Source organism: Alligator mississippiensis, chromosome 1, assembly GCF_030867095.1.
Source record: "Alligator mississippiensis isolate rAllMis1 chromosome 1, rAllMis1, whole genome shotgun sequence".
Lineage (NCBI taxonomy): Eukaryota > Metazoa > Chordata > Crocodylia > Alligatoridae > Alligator > Alligator mississippiensis.
The window spans coordinates 467,032,456-467,045,673 of NC_081824.1; the positions used below are offsets into that span (position 1 = coordinate 467,032,456).

At 47.5% G+C, this 13,218-nt stretch overlaps 1 protein-coding gene across 2 annotated transcripts in view; it reads left to right on the plus strand.

Moving 5' to 3' along the window:
* The first annotated feature begins 314 nt into the window (after positions 1 to 314).
* Positions 315 to 13,218, plus strand: part of RAB6A (RAB6A, member RAS oncogene family) — a 79,109-nt gene continuing 66,205 nt past the window's right edge. Inside the window, exon 1 of one of the 2 annotated variants that reach the window (XM_014603508.3) lies at positions 315 to 534. In XM_014603508.3, the coding sequence (XP_014458994.1) occupies positions 465 to 534 (70 nt within the window). In that variant the 5' untranslated portion in view covers positions 315 to 464. The remainder of the gene's footprint in view (positions 535 to 13,218) is intronic. The other variant, XM_006257952.4, reaches the window with a different exon arrangement.

Below are 13,218 nucleotides of genomic sequence, written 5' to 3' on the forward strand. Positions count from 1 at the left end.
AAAAGTTTTCTTTCACACAAGACCGTCATTCTTTTGTTACCAGCTTAAATCAACTCAGCTTGGCGCTGACCGGAGCAAGCAGAGGAATCACATAATTGCACAGCCGGCTCCCAGCCTCGCACACCCCCGGGAGCCCTCCGCCCCGGCCCGCTGACGTCACCGCTGCCACACTCGGCATGGCCCCCGCCGCGCGCCGCTCCCCCCGCTCCCCCCATCCTCGCGCTCCTATTGGCTGAGGGGCGTGCGCGCTGACGTGTACAGGGGAGGAGCCGAGCGCGACCCCGCCCCCTAGCTGCGCGCGCACAGCCCAGCAGGTTGCGTTGCGCCACCGCCACCGTCGCTACAGCCGCCGCCACCGCCGCCGGGCGCTCGGGAGCGGTTGCACGGCGCGCTTCCAGTCGTCAGCCCCGGCCTCGGCCCCGCGCCCGCACCCGCACCGCCTCAGCACCGGCCCCGGCGCCGCCATGTCGGCGGGCGGCGACTTCGGGAACCCGCTGCGGAAATTCAAGCTGGTTTTCCTGGGCGAGCAGAGCGGTGAGCGCCGCACCCCTCCTCCCCCCCCCTCCCTTATTGCACCCCCTCAGCCGTGGGGACTGGGCTGTGCCCGGCGGGGGGGGGCGGGTTTGCCCACATGGGGCTGCGTCCCCTCCCTGCAATGAGGGGGGGCAGGGAGATCCCCCCCCAACACACACACACACACCTCGAGTGAGCGAGCATCTCCTCCACCTTTTGGCAGGGAAGAGATGGGGAGGCCTGGCTTGGCCCCCCCCCCCCCCCCCGCCCTTTGCACGTCAGCAGTGGTGAGTGCTTTTTCACCCCGATTTAATGAGGGGGACGTCGGGGCACGGGGTGCTGCTGCGCCCGCATTGCTAAACACCCCCCGTGCTTCCCACAAGGACGTCGGTGTCGGTGTCACTTCCATCGCCCTCCGCGGTACGAGGGGAGTCAAGCCACGTACGTGGGCCCTTCCCTTTGGCCTGCCTCTTCTCTTTATTTCCCCTTTGTCGCAATAGCCCCCGAGTGACACCCCCCCCCCCACCACGTGAGTCCCGGGCGCCAGCAGCGAGGTGTTGCTCGGCCAGCCGTTTTACGAGGATCTTGAGAGCGGTTCGCGTGCGGAAGACGCTGTCGGTACCAGGTCAGGATCGATCCGATGCCGGCCGCGCTCCTCGCAGGCTCTGCGGCCTCTTTGATCGTAGGGCCGAGATTTACTCTGCGTGCGGCGTGCGTCTCAAAGGGCGGTTTGATCCGTGGCACAGTAACGGATTTGTTCTCTGGGTGCTGCTTGCTGGATCGCGGCAGCTGCTGTCCTCGCCCGTGGGTTTGCGTGCCCGATGGTCTGAATCCTCCTCTCCTGGTAGTGATTCTGGACACATGAGTATGATGATTCCCCTTGAACATACGTGTGTTTGTCTGGGAAGGATGGAGTGATGCAGCAAAGTACTTCCAGTCTCGCAAACACTAGCTCATGTCTACGCACCCAAGCTACTTTTAAGCTCACCAGCTTCTCCGAGCTCGCCGGCTTGCATAATGCTAGCAGAGTAGCAACAACCACCTGCAATCCAGTATGATCTGCCAGATCCACCCAAAAAGCGGGGTAAATGCACAGGCAAGTGGTCCAGGTAGGCAGCGCTGTGCCACCTGGTAGCCGTACCCAAGCTGGCTCCTCTAAAGCTGCTGGGGGCACGCATTCATGAGCCGGTGTCCTTGTAGTATAGGCAATCCTGATGCATTTCTGAGACCTCATTAAACAGAGTTCTTGTGCGTGGCTTGGAAATGCCTGTTTATTCCAGGCTGCTTCTGCTCTCCAAGCGAGATTTGGACAAAGCCATGTCGGCATAAAGATCAGTTGCGTCTAGCCTTAGTAACTAGATAGATATGCTAATGGTGGTCTTCTGTACAAGGAAGAAAAAGCCTGAACATCTCTTGATCAGTGCTGGGAATGTTAACGCTGGAATTTTCCGCCCCTGTTTAGCTTGCTCTCCTTGTCTGTCCTCACTGTGTTGGCGTTGGAGGGTGCAAAGCCTTGCATAACAGCGGCTTTTACAAATCAAGGCGTCCTTTTCTGAAAAAGCTGTTGCCACTGGGATGTTCTGTTCGCTTCCTGTTTCACTGAATGGTTGTCTGCCTGGTTGGAAGGCCGTCATTAAAGGTATCTAGCTGCCACTCGTAGGAAAGCAGAACGCTGCCCTGGCATTGTTTCCTTTCAATCCCTTCAGAAAAGCAAATCAAACGTTACGGGGGTGCTGCTGTTGATTAGCTAGACCAGAATGTCAGGGCTAAGATCATGCCTCTTGTGTTGGCTTCCTACAATCTTTTCAAGAAATGTATGTGCTACTGCTGCCTGGTTCTTAATTGGACCTCGTTAAAGGCTTTCGAGCTGGCACAGGAGAAGCAGCCAAGTGTTCAAAGAGAATGTCTTGCCTTGTGAAATAGGGAATGTTTCTGCCGAATCTATTTTTGTATTTTATTTGGAAAAGTGATCGGCCAACGATGGAAATAGCATCCTTTTTTCTCCTTGGCTGTATCGTGGCAATTCAGTGCAGCTTTCTACCTAAATAAACACGTTTGCTTGCACTGCAGTGATTTTTTTTTTCTTTCTTCTCCAGATTATGCTATGCATTATTGTCAGCAATAATGTGTGTTTTTTTTTCTGAACAAAGAAGGTTTGGGGGCTTCTGATTTAATCTCTGAAATAAAGCCCCCTCTGTCTCCCTGCTTCTTGCATCTCCTCAGTTACTAAAATTTATCTGGCTTTCATTTTTGTTGCATCAACACCTTGAGCCCTGCATGTTGGAGAATGAAAGCTGACACACTGCTGCAGTCGTCCATCCCTTGGAGCCCTCCCCTGCCCATGCCAGTCAGTCGGTGTGTTAGCTGCATGACATAAGGTCACTTGCAGCTTCTTTTGGGATTTACTGCAAATCGCTGGTTCTCAGTGAGAGTATGCTTTTTCTGGTTCAAAACTGGATCGATGAAACCTCAGGTGCTTGCTGTAGATTGATTGCAAACCTGCATTTTATTCCATGGATAGCTAAAAGCACCTCTGTGTGTATCTCATCTCTCTGACTTGCGATGTAAGCTGTGCATTGTAGGGCGACTAGCAAGAAATTAAAAAAAATATTAACAGGGGCTTGCCTTAATTGAATTAACTTCTTCGGTGATTGCAGATTACATAGAGTTTAGTCATTTTAAATATGTTAATCTTTCCTGAAAAGACAGCTTTGTGCTGAGGGATTAAATGCAGCTACAGTAAAATATATATATAATATTCTGATTCCCTTTAGTGTCTTTGATCTTACTTCATGTCAGGTGACTTCCAGCATTTCTAATGCCTCCAGTGCTAAATTACTATATCTGGGTCAGATTGTCAGCTAAAGTGGCACAAACTGCCTGAATTAAGGCAGTCTACAATACAGATGCTGTATGCTCAAAAAATACAGCAGATGTTCAGTGCTCTTGTCCTCGTCAGCTTCATACGTTACACCTCCTTTCATCACTGTGCTACATTGTCGGTCCTGGCTGGGGCAGGCAGGAGGAACTGCATGCCAGTGGGAATTTAATAGAAGCGCTACCCTTTCCGATTTCATTGTAGGTGTTTATACTACAACATCTATTGGAAAGGAAACCTGGAGGGCATCGACAGAGCGACATAAAAAGCAAAGCAGGAAATGGCTTGCTGTAGCATGTAATGGATTAGTTGGGAGAGAGTGGCTGTATCTTTTTCCTTTCCTTTATATTGAGTGCGCTGCATAGAATGACCACAAAGATCAAGTAAAACTTAAATAGATGGGAACAACTCAATTCCCAGTTAGAAAACTTCCTTTCTAAAGCACTGATCTCCATAAGGGTTCAACAGTAACTGCGGCCTTCCCTGCGCCAGGGAATTTGACCATTCAACAGCTGGGTTAGTTGACAGGTTGGTGCGGGCACTGCCACGTATTTGCGTTCCTCTATCCGCTCACTCTAAAACCAGAGGCTTGTACAACAGGTTGGCTTGATGCTGATCCCAACCTGGCTGTGATCAGCTGGCTTTATTGTCTTCATAAAGTGGGACTCTCAGGTTTAGGAGGCTTTCCAGTGACCAGCCACAAGCCCAAAGAAACCTTCTCTTGTGCTCATCCCCACTGCCTCTGTTTCCTTTCATGTCCCCATGCTTGTTCCAATTGTGGGTGCTTCTGTGGTGGAAGGATGGCTCAATAGTGTGGGGCCTATCCTGGGACTTGAAAGACCTCGGCTTAGTTTCCTGCTCTGCCGCAGACTAGGTTTAACCTTGGGCTGCTTTACCCTTTGTGGCCTTAGATCCTTAACTGTAAAAGAGCATTTCCTGACCTCTCAGGATGAAGGTAAGTACATCGGTTTTGCAACACACGGGTACTGTGGTGTTGGAAACCATTTAATCATCCACTGCAGGAAGGCTTCTTCCCAGAGCAGGATCCAAATACAGTTGTGTTCATGCCATGGATCTTGTGCTTGAGTTCATCAAGCAGCAACATACAGTGGCGAGTTTCATGTCTCCTTTAGATGATCTGAATGATCCTTCTAAAAATTATAAGTGATTCTAATAACATTTAGTATTTCTTAGCACTTCATGCTCAGAGCACCACATACCTCAGCAGTTCCCAAGCTAGGAGTTGCCGCATCTGAAGAGGAGTTCAGCCCCACAGAAATTCAACTATAGCAGGGATGCGGTCACTGTGGAAAAGACTGGGACCTGCTGGTGTAGAGCTATTAAGTAATTGATTGTGGTGCTGCTGAATTGTGGCCAAATAGCTTTCTGAAAGTGCTTGGTCTCCACCAGACACCAAGGAGAACTCTGCACCCTGTTTCTGCTGTGCTCGGCAAGGAATCATCTCGGGCATGTTCCACATGCTTGCACATGCCAAACCCAGCAAAGCAGCAGCAAAGCCACTCGACTGCTTGGGGGATATGGTCTAGAAATACTTTAAGAGTGATATTGTCAAGTCTAGATTGGATGAAAAGGAGATGAGTTGTCCCAAGGGAACAGTTTCACTGGCAAAGCTGTGAGTAGCCGGGGAAAGCAGTCGGTAGCTGGATATCGATGACCTGATTCTTTTCTGTCTCATTGCTGCCAAGAGGGCTTTGAATAGCTGCAGTGAAAATGGACTACTCTGGTTGGTTTTTCAGGTTGAAAAAACTGAACAGCAGAGGCACTGGAGCTGTCTGCAGGCATGGGAACACAACACTGCATCAGTCCTTGACTGGAGGATTTTTTTCACAGCTCTTGGATGAACACTTAACTTTAAAGCTGCTGCTGATGCTTGTTCTTTACCCGTGTTTTCCTTCCCTCCTCAACAAAGATTGGCCAGAAGAAATTCCCTGCTTTCCAGCATGCCAGGGTTTTCCCCAAGCTCAGGCTTAATGCTTAGCAGAAGACTCTGAATTAACTGAATGACTGAATACTCCAGTGGTTTTCTGGAACAGGGGGGGAGGGAATAGAGAGAAGAGGAGATGTTACTATACATGCCCAGAGCTAAAGCATTGTGCACATGCGAAAATCAATAAATCTTGATGAAAGCAGCATGAGCTTGGAGCTGGGTGGAGAACATTTTGTTAGCAGTGCAGTGAGCGGGGGACTGCTCCTTTCTTTGAAGAAACAGTTGAAGCTTTGGGTAGTCTGGCTTGATGGGCACTGTCAGTATTGAGGGGTTGGACAGGACTTAACTTCTGTGGGAAGCAAAATGAATTGGCTGATGGTAACATGCTGTATGCCTCTGGTGTCTCAGACTCTGCCTCCCCCCAGTCTCCTGACTGCCATAGGCAGAAAGGACTGGAGATGTCTTGTGGCTGGAAGTCAGGAGCCTTCTGCTGGCCCTGGCTGAGAACTGCTGTCAGGAGTTTTGTTCTGGTTTTTCTGTCCGTAAAGTTGCGGTAGCAGCAGGCTTTCCACTGTTCACTGCCAATGGTTGAAGTCAAACTAAGGAGGATGGTGTTTTATGGAAGTGCTCAGGAGGCCCCCTAGGACGGCTTTACCCAAGCTGTCTGCTGCCTTAAATGTTCCTCTTTTTGTCCAGAAAAGACCACGTTGTCTTAATGCATTGCAGGGCATTGATCTCTTTTTGCTGGGGATCTGGCTGCAATCGCAGCCTGGAAGATGCTTGCAGTAAGGAAGGGGCTAGGACAGGGGTGGGCAAAATGTGGCCCGGGGGCCGGATGCAGCCCACCAGGCCATTCTGTCCGGCCCGTGGGGCCCCTAAAAAATTTAGAAAATTAATCTGCCCTGGGCTGCCTGTCATGTGGCCCTCGATGGCTTGCCAAAACTCAGTAAGCGGCTCTCTGCCCAAAATAATTGCCTGCCCCTGGGCTAGGAACTGCATAGTCAAATATAGTGAAAAGATGGCCCTTTATTTAGTTTAAAGGAAACCAAGAGAGGGTCCAGGCCTTTCTTGGCTGTGGATTCACTGGTTTGATTTCTTTTGGGAGAACCGCATGGTAAATTTGCCCTGAAGAGGAATATGTGGGATTAATTCAAAGACACGTCTGCATTTCCTAGCAAGGGTATAGCAGCAGCACTGTGCAGTTGTGCCCCTTGGTGTGGACATGGCTCTGCTTAGCCGAGCTCTGCCAGCTGCCTGAAAGAACAGAAGTTTTTCCAGAATAGCCGTACCCTCACTGGTTTTTCATTGGCTGAGTGGTCTTGGCAAAGGTGCACGATCACATCTCACTGACGTGGATGTACCACTAGAACTCTTTCGTGCTAAACAAGGACCGAGCAAATCCTGTGCCCAAGGGGGAAGCATGGCCCTGAACTCTGTGGGCACAGTGGATGGGGTTAAGTTTAAACGGACAAAACACCCCATTTCCTGCTGCTGCCACAGTTGGATTCTTTCTACATACAACCTGATAGTGTGAAAATGGAGGGGAGACTTGAGATCTTTTTTTTTTTTTTTTCTTAAAAACATTTTATTAGAAAACCAGACCGTAACAAAAGACTCAAAACGACCCCCAACAGAGGCCTCACAAAAGGATAATACAACATTCCAAATAGCATACTAAAAAAAAACATCGGAATTGGTATCATATTGCACGCCATCTCATTTTTTACACAGTATAGACAAACATCCCTGAGTAGTGTCTGTCGAACACATATTACATGTATCGTGTTAGACATCCTGTACTTTCCCGGAAAAAGAAAAGCGAGAACATACAGGTCCCTTCGTTGTCTCTATCCCATGTACAACCCTAGCTAGCCTTTTCTACCCACAAAGGCTGACTCTTAGTTTAGCCTATACCTGTGCTGGGCTAAAATAACCCCCTGAAGTCCAGCTCTTGCCAGAATTTTTTCTCCCCTCCTTCTTTCGTATTTCCTTCTCTAGCCGTATCAGCTTGATTTCAGGGTTAAAGGTTACTCTGACTTTCCAGCTTGCCCCGATGCTCCAGGTGGGCATCAGCTCCGAGTGCCCTTTGGTTTATGCTTCTGTTTGAGATGATAAGACCTTTCAGTAGAGCCCTGGCTTACTAGCAGTTTCTTGTGCAAAGGGAGGGGAAGGAGCCACGTTCCTACATGAGGCTTGTTAGGGGAGCGGCAGAACTGCTTGCGGTTTGGTATTTGTAGAATTTTTCAGAGATTAATATCCATCAAGGACTTATCTGAAATGCCTCTGACTCAGACCGCTCCACTTTGATTGGGTGTCTTCTGCTTTCACTGGGACAAGTCTTTTAACACTTGAGAAGAGGAAGGACAAGAAGATACGCTGGTTCGTGGCTAATTCTTTGCTGTTCTTAGTGGAAGCAGAGAAAGGAGCTCCCATTTCTCTTAGTGTGGGAGCTCTAATAGTGTTTTTGTAGGACTCTGCAACCATCTGTCTTCTAACAGTTTAAAGGAGGGCATGTTTTATTAGTCAGGGAAGAGTGGGATTAAGGTTGTGATTTGTGAGCAACTCCATGATGATACAGTGCTCAGAGCCGGGAGCAGTGTCCAAGTTCTTGCAATTCCTTGGGAAAGGAGTAGACAAAACTAAGTCAGGACCTGACTTCTTCCTCTATGCCTGACTTGGATTGTGCCTGAAGGGATCTAGTGTCACGTCTAAGGGGAAGTACCTCTACTCCAAGATACACAGCTTTGCATTAATTCACTTAAGCTGGACTGCAGAGAATCCATTTTTAAAGACCTGCCTCTCTCACACAGCACCTGTCTGTCTTTCCTAGTTGAGCTCTCAAATTGTCTTTTAATCAGGGTAACTTTAGCTCAGCCAGCAGGAGGAGACTTTGGCTTTTTAAGCAACCTGCAAAACAAGAATCTTGCATCAAAAGTGAATGTTTTAGTAGATAATATGCCAGAAGGACAGGCTGAAGTCCTTCAACTTCAGGACAGAAATTGATGGCAGTATTGGTGTATCCTTATGGCTCTTGGGTTGAAAGTAACAAAGTTACTGCGTCCCTCCCTTCCTTGATCATCTAAGACTAACCATGCACACTGGTTAGAGTGATGGTTTGGAGCTGGACTGACTTTCTGTACCTCACGGAGAGGAATGCCACAGACTCTTAAGGAACCTTTCTTCTTTTAGTTGATAGCAACTTGCAGTCACTCTGATTGGGGCTGAATTACAGCAGGTAATTGAGAGAGCAGTCCCTAATCATGCTAAGACAGAATCCGTTCTTCTTTCTGCACGCTGGCATTCTCCAGCTCAAATGAGGGAGTAACTCTTGCTTCAACAGCTAATCTTGTCACTGAAGTTATCCCGTCTTAAACACCCTGCCCATCAAGGAACCCTGCAGTTGAATCCATTGGATAAGGATTGGCTTCTATACCCAGCTCTGCTTACTTCCTTTGCAACCTTGGATCCAGCTCAGGGGCAGGCACTGGCTCTTGCTGTGTGCACTGTGTACGTGAGGCTCTGATCTAGATAAAGCGTCTCGGTTTTGTCTTAATCTGGAAAATAAAAATACCAAGCTTGTGTTGCAGCTTCTGTAACATCTTTAAAACTGGACTGGAAGATAAGGCCCAGAAGACGTTACCCTTGCTGCAGATGACTTTGGGAACACAATTAACTGTACTGAGCTCAGGTGAGGGCTGTGTCAGTCTGCATAGTTTTAGGCTGTCGTACAGATGAATGGGCTTTGCCTCTGATCTCATCGATGAGATTCCATCTTGAAATGCTGGCGGTTATCTTTAGTACCCAGCGAGCTGCTAGTTCTTGTGGAATATAACATTTCATGAGGCTCTTAAAGGTCATGCTTCTCAAATACCTCTGGTGAGAACTAGACAAAGCCAGTCTTTGTAACTAAGAAGAGGCCTGGTAACCTGCAAAATCATGATGGGCCCAGTTTAATGCTCTGGAAGGAGCAGAGTCAGGGTGCGTAGTGTTCTTGGCTTCCTGAGGGTGCAGCATTTTTGTCAGCCATTAAATAGACAAAGATATCTGGATGGTAAACAATACTCCTTTTATAGCAAACCCGTTAAACCTCAAGTTTTAAGTGTTTTCAGTTTCTCTTTCTAAAAGGTGCTTTTGGAGTATTAAACAGTGTTGGTCTGCTTCTGGCATAACATTAACTGGCTTAATTGATAATTTTTTTTTCTTGTGTTGCGGTGGAATTGCATCAGGTAGGTTAAACCTAATTGTGTGTTTTGTAACACGGAGGACTGTGTGCAGCTGTGGTTATCTGTACAGCAGTGCCAGGGTGCTTTTCACAGATACTTGTCAGCCTGGATTAGAAAATGCTGCCCAAATTCTTGCTGTGCTGTCTGGTGGGATGTACTGAATTTAATGTAAGTATGCGCGGGAGGTACCTTCTGCGTAATCTCTTTATTTTTATTATCATGGCAACACTGTACTTGAAGTTGCTTGCGAATAGTATTATAAAGCGGAGGGGGGGGGTGTGGAAGTATTCACCAACCATTTTACATCAGAAACGTATGCCAGGCTTGCTGCCTGTTCTATTACAGAAATGCCAGCTAATTCTGATTGTTCTGTCTGTGGACCTCCCACTTCCCAAAATCATTCTCAAGGCCTGTGAAATGTCCTAGTAGGTCAAATACCATGAAGTTATGAGGGAGGAATTTCTCCTATGCGACAGGCTTAATTTTAATCTGCTGTACCTAATTTGTCACCACTGGACAAATAAATGCTTGGTAATGATCAGTCTTCAGGAGCAGTAGAGTTTATTGAATAGTCTTCTTTTCTGTGATTCATAGACGTTAGGGTCAGAAGAGACCTTAGCAGATCATTGAGTCCAACTTCCTGCCCTGGGTAGGAAAGGGTGCTAGGGTCAGATGACCCCAGCCAGGTGCATGTCTAGCCTCCCCTTAAAGACCCCCAAGATAAGGAATAGCAGCACCTCCCTTGAAAGCCCATTCCAGGTTCTAGCAACCTGATTGTTAATCATCTTTTTATGCAGAAAATGTTTTTTGGGTAAATCTGATTTCTTTTATTAAGACCAACTCAAATAGTTGGAAAAATTCTTCTTTGCAAACTTTCAGGTACAAATACTCTTCATCAGGCTAAGGAAGCATCTGCTGTTGGTCTGTGTCTTTTTATGAGCTCTTACTGCTGCAGCGCCCATCAAGTAAAATTAGGGCTTTGTGTTTGTATTGGCTTCTAGCTCAGTGCAAATTGAAGCTTTGTTCCTCTCCCTGAAGATGGATTACGGTTTTGGATGTTTGAATCAGTTTACCTGCTCGGTGGGAGGTCAGGATGGAGGGAAGGGAGGTTTCATAGTTTCATAGTAGCTAGGGTCAGGAGGAACCTGATCAGATCATCTAGCCTGACCTCCTGCCACAGGTAGGAATGAATGCTGGGTTCACAAGACCCCAGACAGGTGATCGTCCAACCCCCTCTTGAATTTGCCCAAGGTAGGGGTGAGGACCACTTCCCTGGGAAGTTGGTTCCAGGTTTTGGCCACCCTAACTGTAAAATACTGCCTTCTGATCTCTAACTTAAACCTGTTCTCCATCAGCTTCTTATCATTGTTGCTCGTCACCCCAGGTGGTGCTGGGGAGAAAAGGGCTCTACCTATTAGAGAAAAGGGTGCTACCTACCTGTGAGCCCTAGGTAGGGCTCACAGACCTACCTAGGTCATAGAGGGGAGAGAACTTGAACCTTTCCGACTCCTGTGTGGCCTTGGATGCGTTTCACATGTTTTAGGATGGTGACCATAGGAAAGTAGGGCTGGAAGGACCTCAGGAGATCATCTAGCCCAGCCCTCTGCTCAAGGCAGGATCATCCCTGACTAAACCATCCCAGTCAAGTGTCTCTCTAACCTGCTCTTGAAAACTTCCAAGGATGAAGAATCTGCAGTTTATCTGGGAAGCCTGTTCCAATGCTTGACAGCCATCATAGTTATTCATAGATGTTTGGGTTGGAAGGGGCCTCAGTAGATCATCGAGTCTGACCCCCTGCCTTGGGCCCAGAAGTTCCTCCTAATCTCCAACCTACATTTCCTCTGCCGCTGCTTGATTCCATTGCTCCTAGGCTTTTCTCTGTGACTATAGGGGACAGGACTATCTGCATCTGCCTTATGATGTCTCTTCAGGTACTTGAAGACTTATCAGATCCCCCCTCAGTCTTCTCTTCTCCAGGCTAAATAGCTTCCTAAGCCCCTACTCATTAATGTTCCTCTGCTCTGGACTCTTTCCAATCTGTGTCCAAAACTGGACACAGCACTTCAAGTGGGGCCTCACCAGTGCTGAATACTCACTCCGCCTGTTTTGCAAGTGACACTCCTGTTAATGGTGATGGTGAATCCTACCTTAGGAGACCTGTATACCAATTTCAATTTGGGACTGAAACTCTTGCATTTAGTCATATGTAACTTGCCCATTTTTTTAATGCTAAACAGTCCTCCAAATAATGACAAATAAGACTCCTTAGCAGCCTTTTTTATTGCTGTAATGCCTGTAATTTTTTTCCATGATGAAAGGCACAATTTTACCCTCCTTTGGAGTTGAGATTTCCTGTATGTGAAAGCTAACTGTCGACATCAGTTTCAGACCGAGATTCCAGGTTCCCAGAGTAGGTCCGAGAAGAAGTGGATGATGGAGGGGACAGTTAGTGAAAGAACATTGATGGTTTGTAGACCGTCATCCTGGATTCACAGGAGCCATGGTCTGCTTTATCCATTTGAGTGACACGAGCCTTGGGCCTTTGCAGTTAGGATCACATTGCCCTGTGCACTGTAGGACCAAACAGGGGGTCCCCCTACTCCCAGGATCCTGTAGTCTAATTTTGTAGAAATATATCTGCACTTAAGACTGTCGTTCTGATGTGTCTGGTCACAAGGCCAAGTGATGTATATTAATCCCTGTTTATGGTCCTATAATAATTTCACTTTTATTTAGTGTAGGAGCAGTCATAAACTAAACCTATTCAAGGCCCCAAGGGACTGAGCTGTTACTACAGAGCTCTAGAGAGGATGTCACAGAAATCAGAGATTGGGGAGGGGGGGGAAGGTTTGCAGGGGAGAATAACTGATGTGGTCTCTTGATTCATAGATGTTGGGGGCTGGAAGGGACCTCTCTGACCTTGTTCTCAGGCTGGACGCTAGGAATGACCAGGGTCATAGAGGAAGGATGGAGCAGTGGTTAATGTAGTAAGCTGGGATAAGTGAGACCTGGGTTCAGATCACTGCTGTACCCCAGACTAGCCTTGAGTAAATCCTCTGTAGAATAGGGGTGATAGTATTGCCATATCCCTTAGGGAGCTTGTGAGAATGAATACCTTAAAGATTGTGGGGTGAGATGCTATGGGAATAGGAGAGTTTCCTATTCGTGTAATAGGAGGTTTCCCCATCCTTCTAATATAGTTTTGTTGCTTCCTTTTTGTCATCCTTCCCCAGGACTGAGGATGTGATGATTGCACTGTGCACTTCTCTAGACCTCTGTTCAGATTAAACCAATTTGCAGAACTAATGCAAACTAAATGCCTTTTATTTGTCACCACCACTTCATTCATTTGCCTTAAGCTGTAGCTTCAAGAAGATGGTATCTTGGTAATTACTTACTCATTCGAATCATTTGCAAAGAAAGACTTTTTTTTGTTATTTTTTTGGTTGGCCTAATAAAAAGATATCACCTCTGAACCAAGAGTTTTAGAGTTTTGTGTTTCTCTTTTTTCCCCCAGACCAACGCGGCTACAAAATAGGCCTCTTCCAATCACTTGTCCACTTTGCTATGCTGTTCCTTATCCTGCTTCCTTCCCTCTGCTCCAAGCATGCTCTTTTCTTCCTTTAAAATACAGTGTCACCAACAGTTTGTTCTTG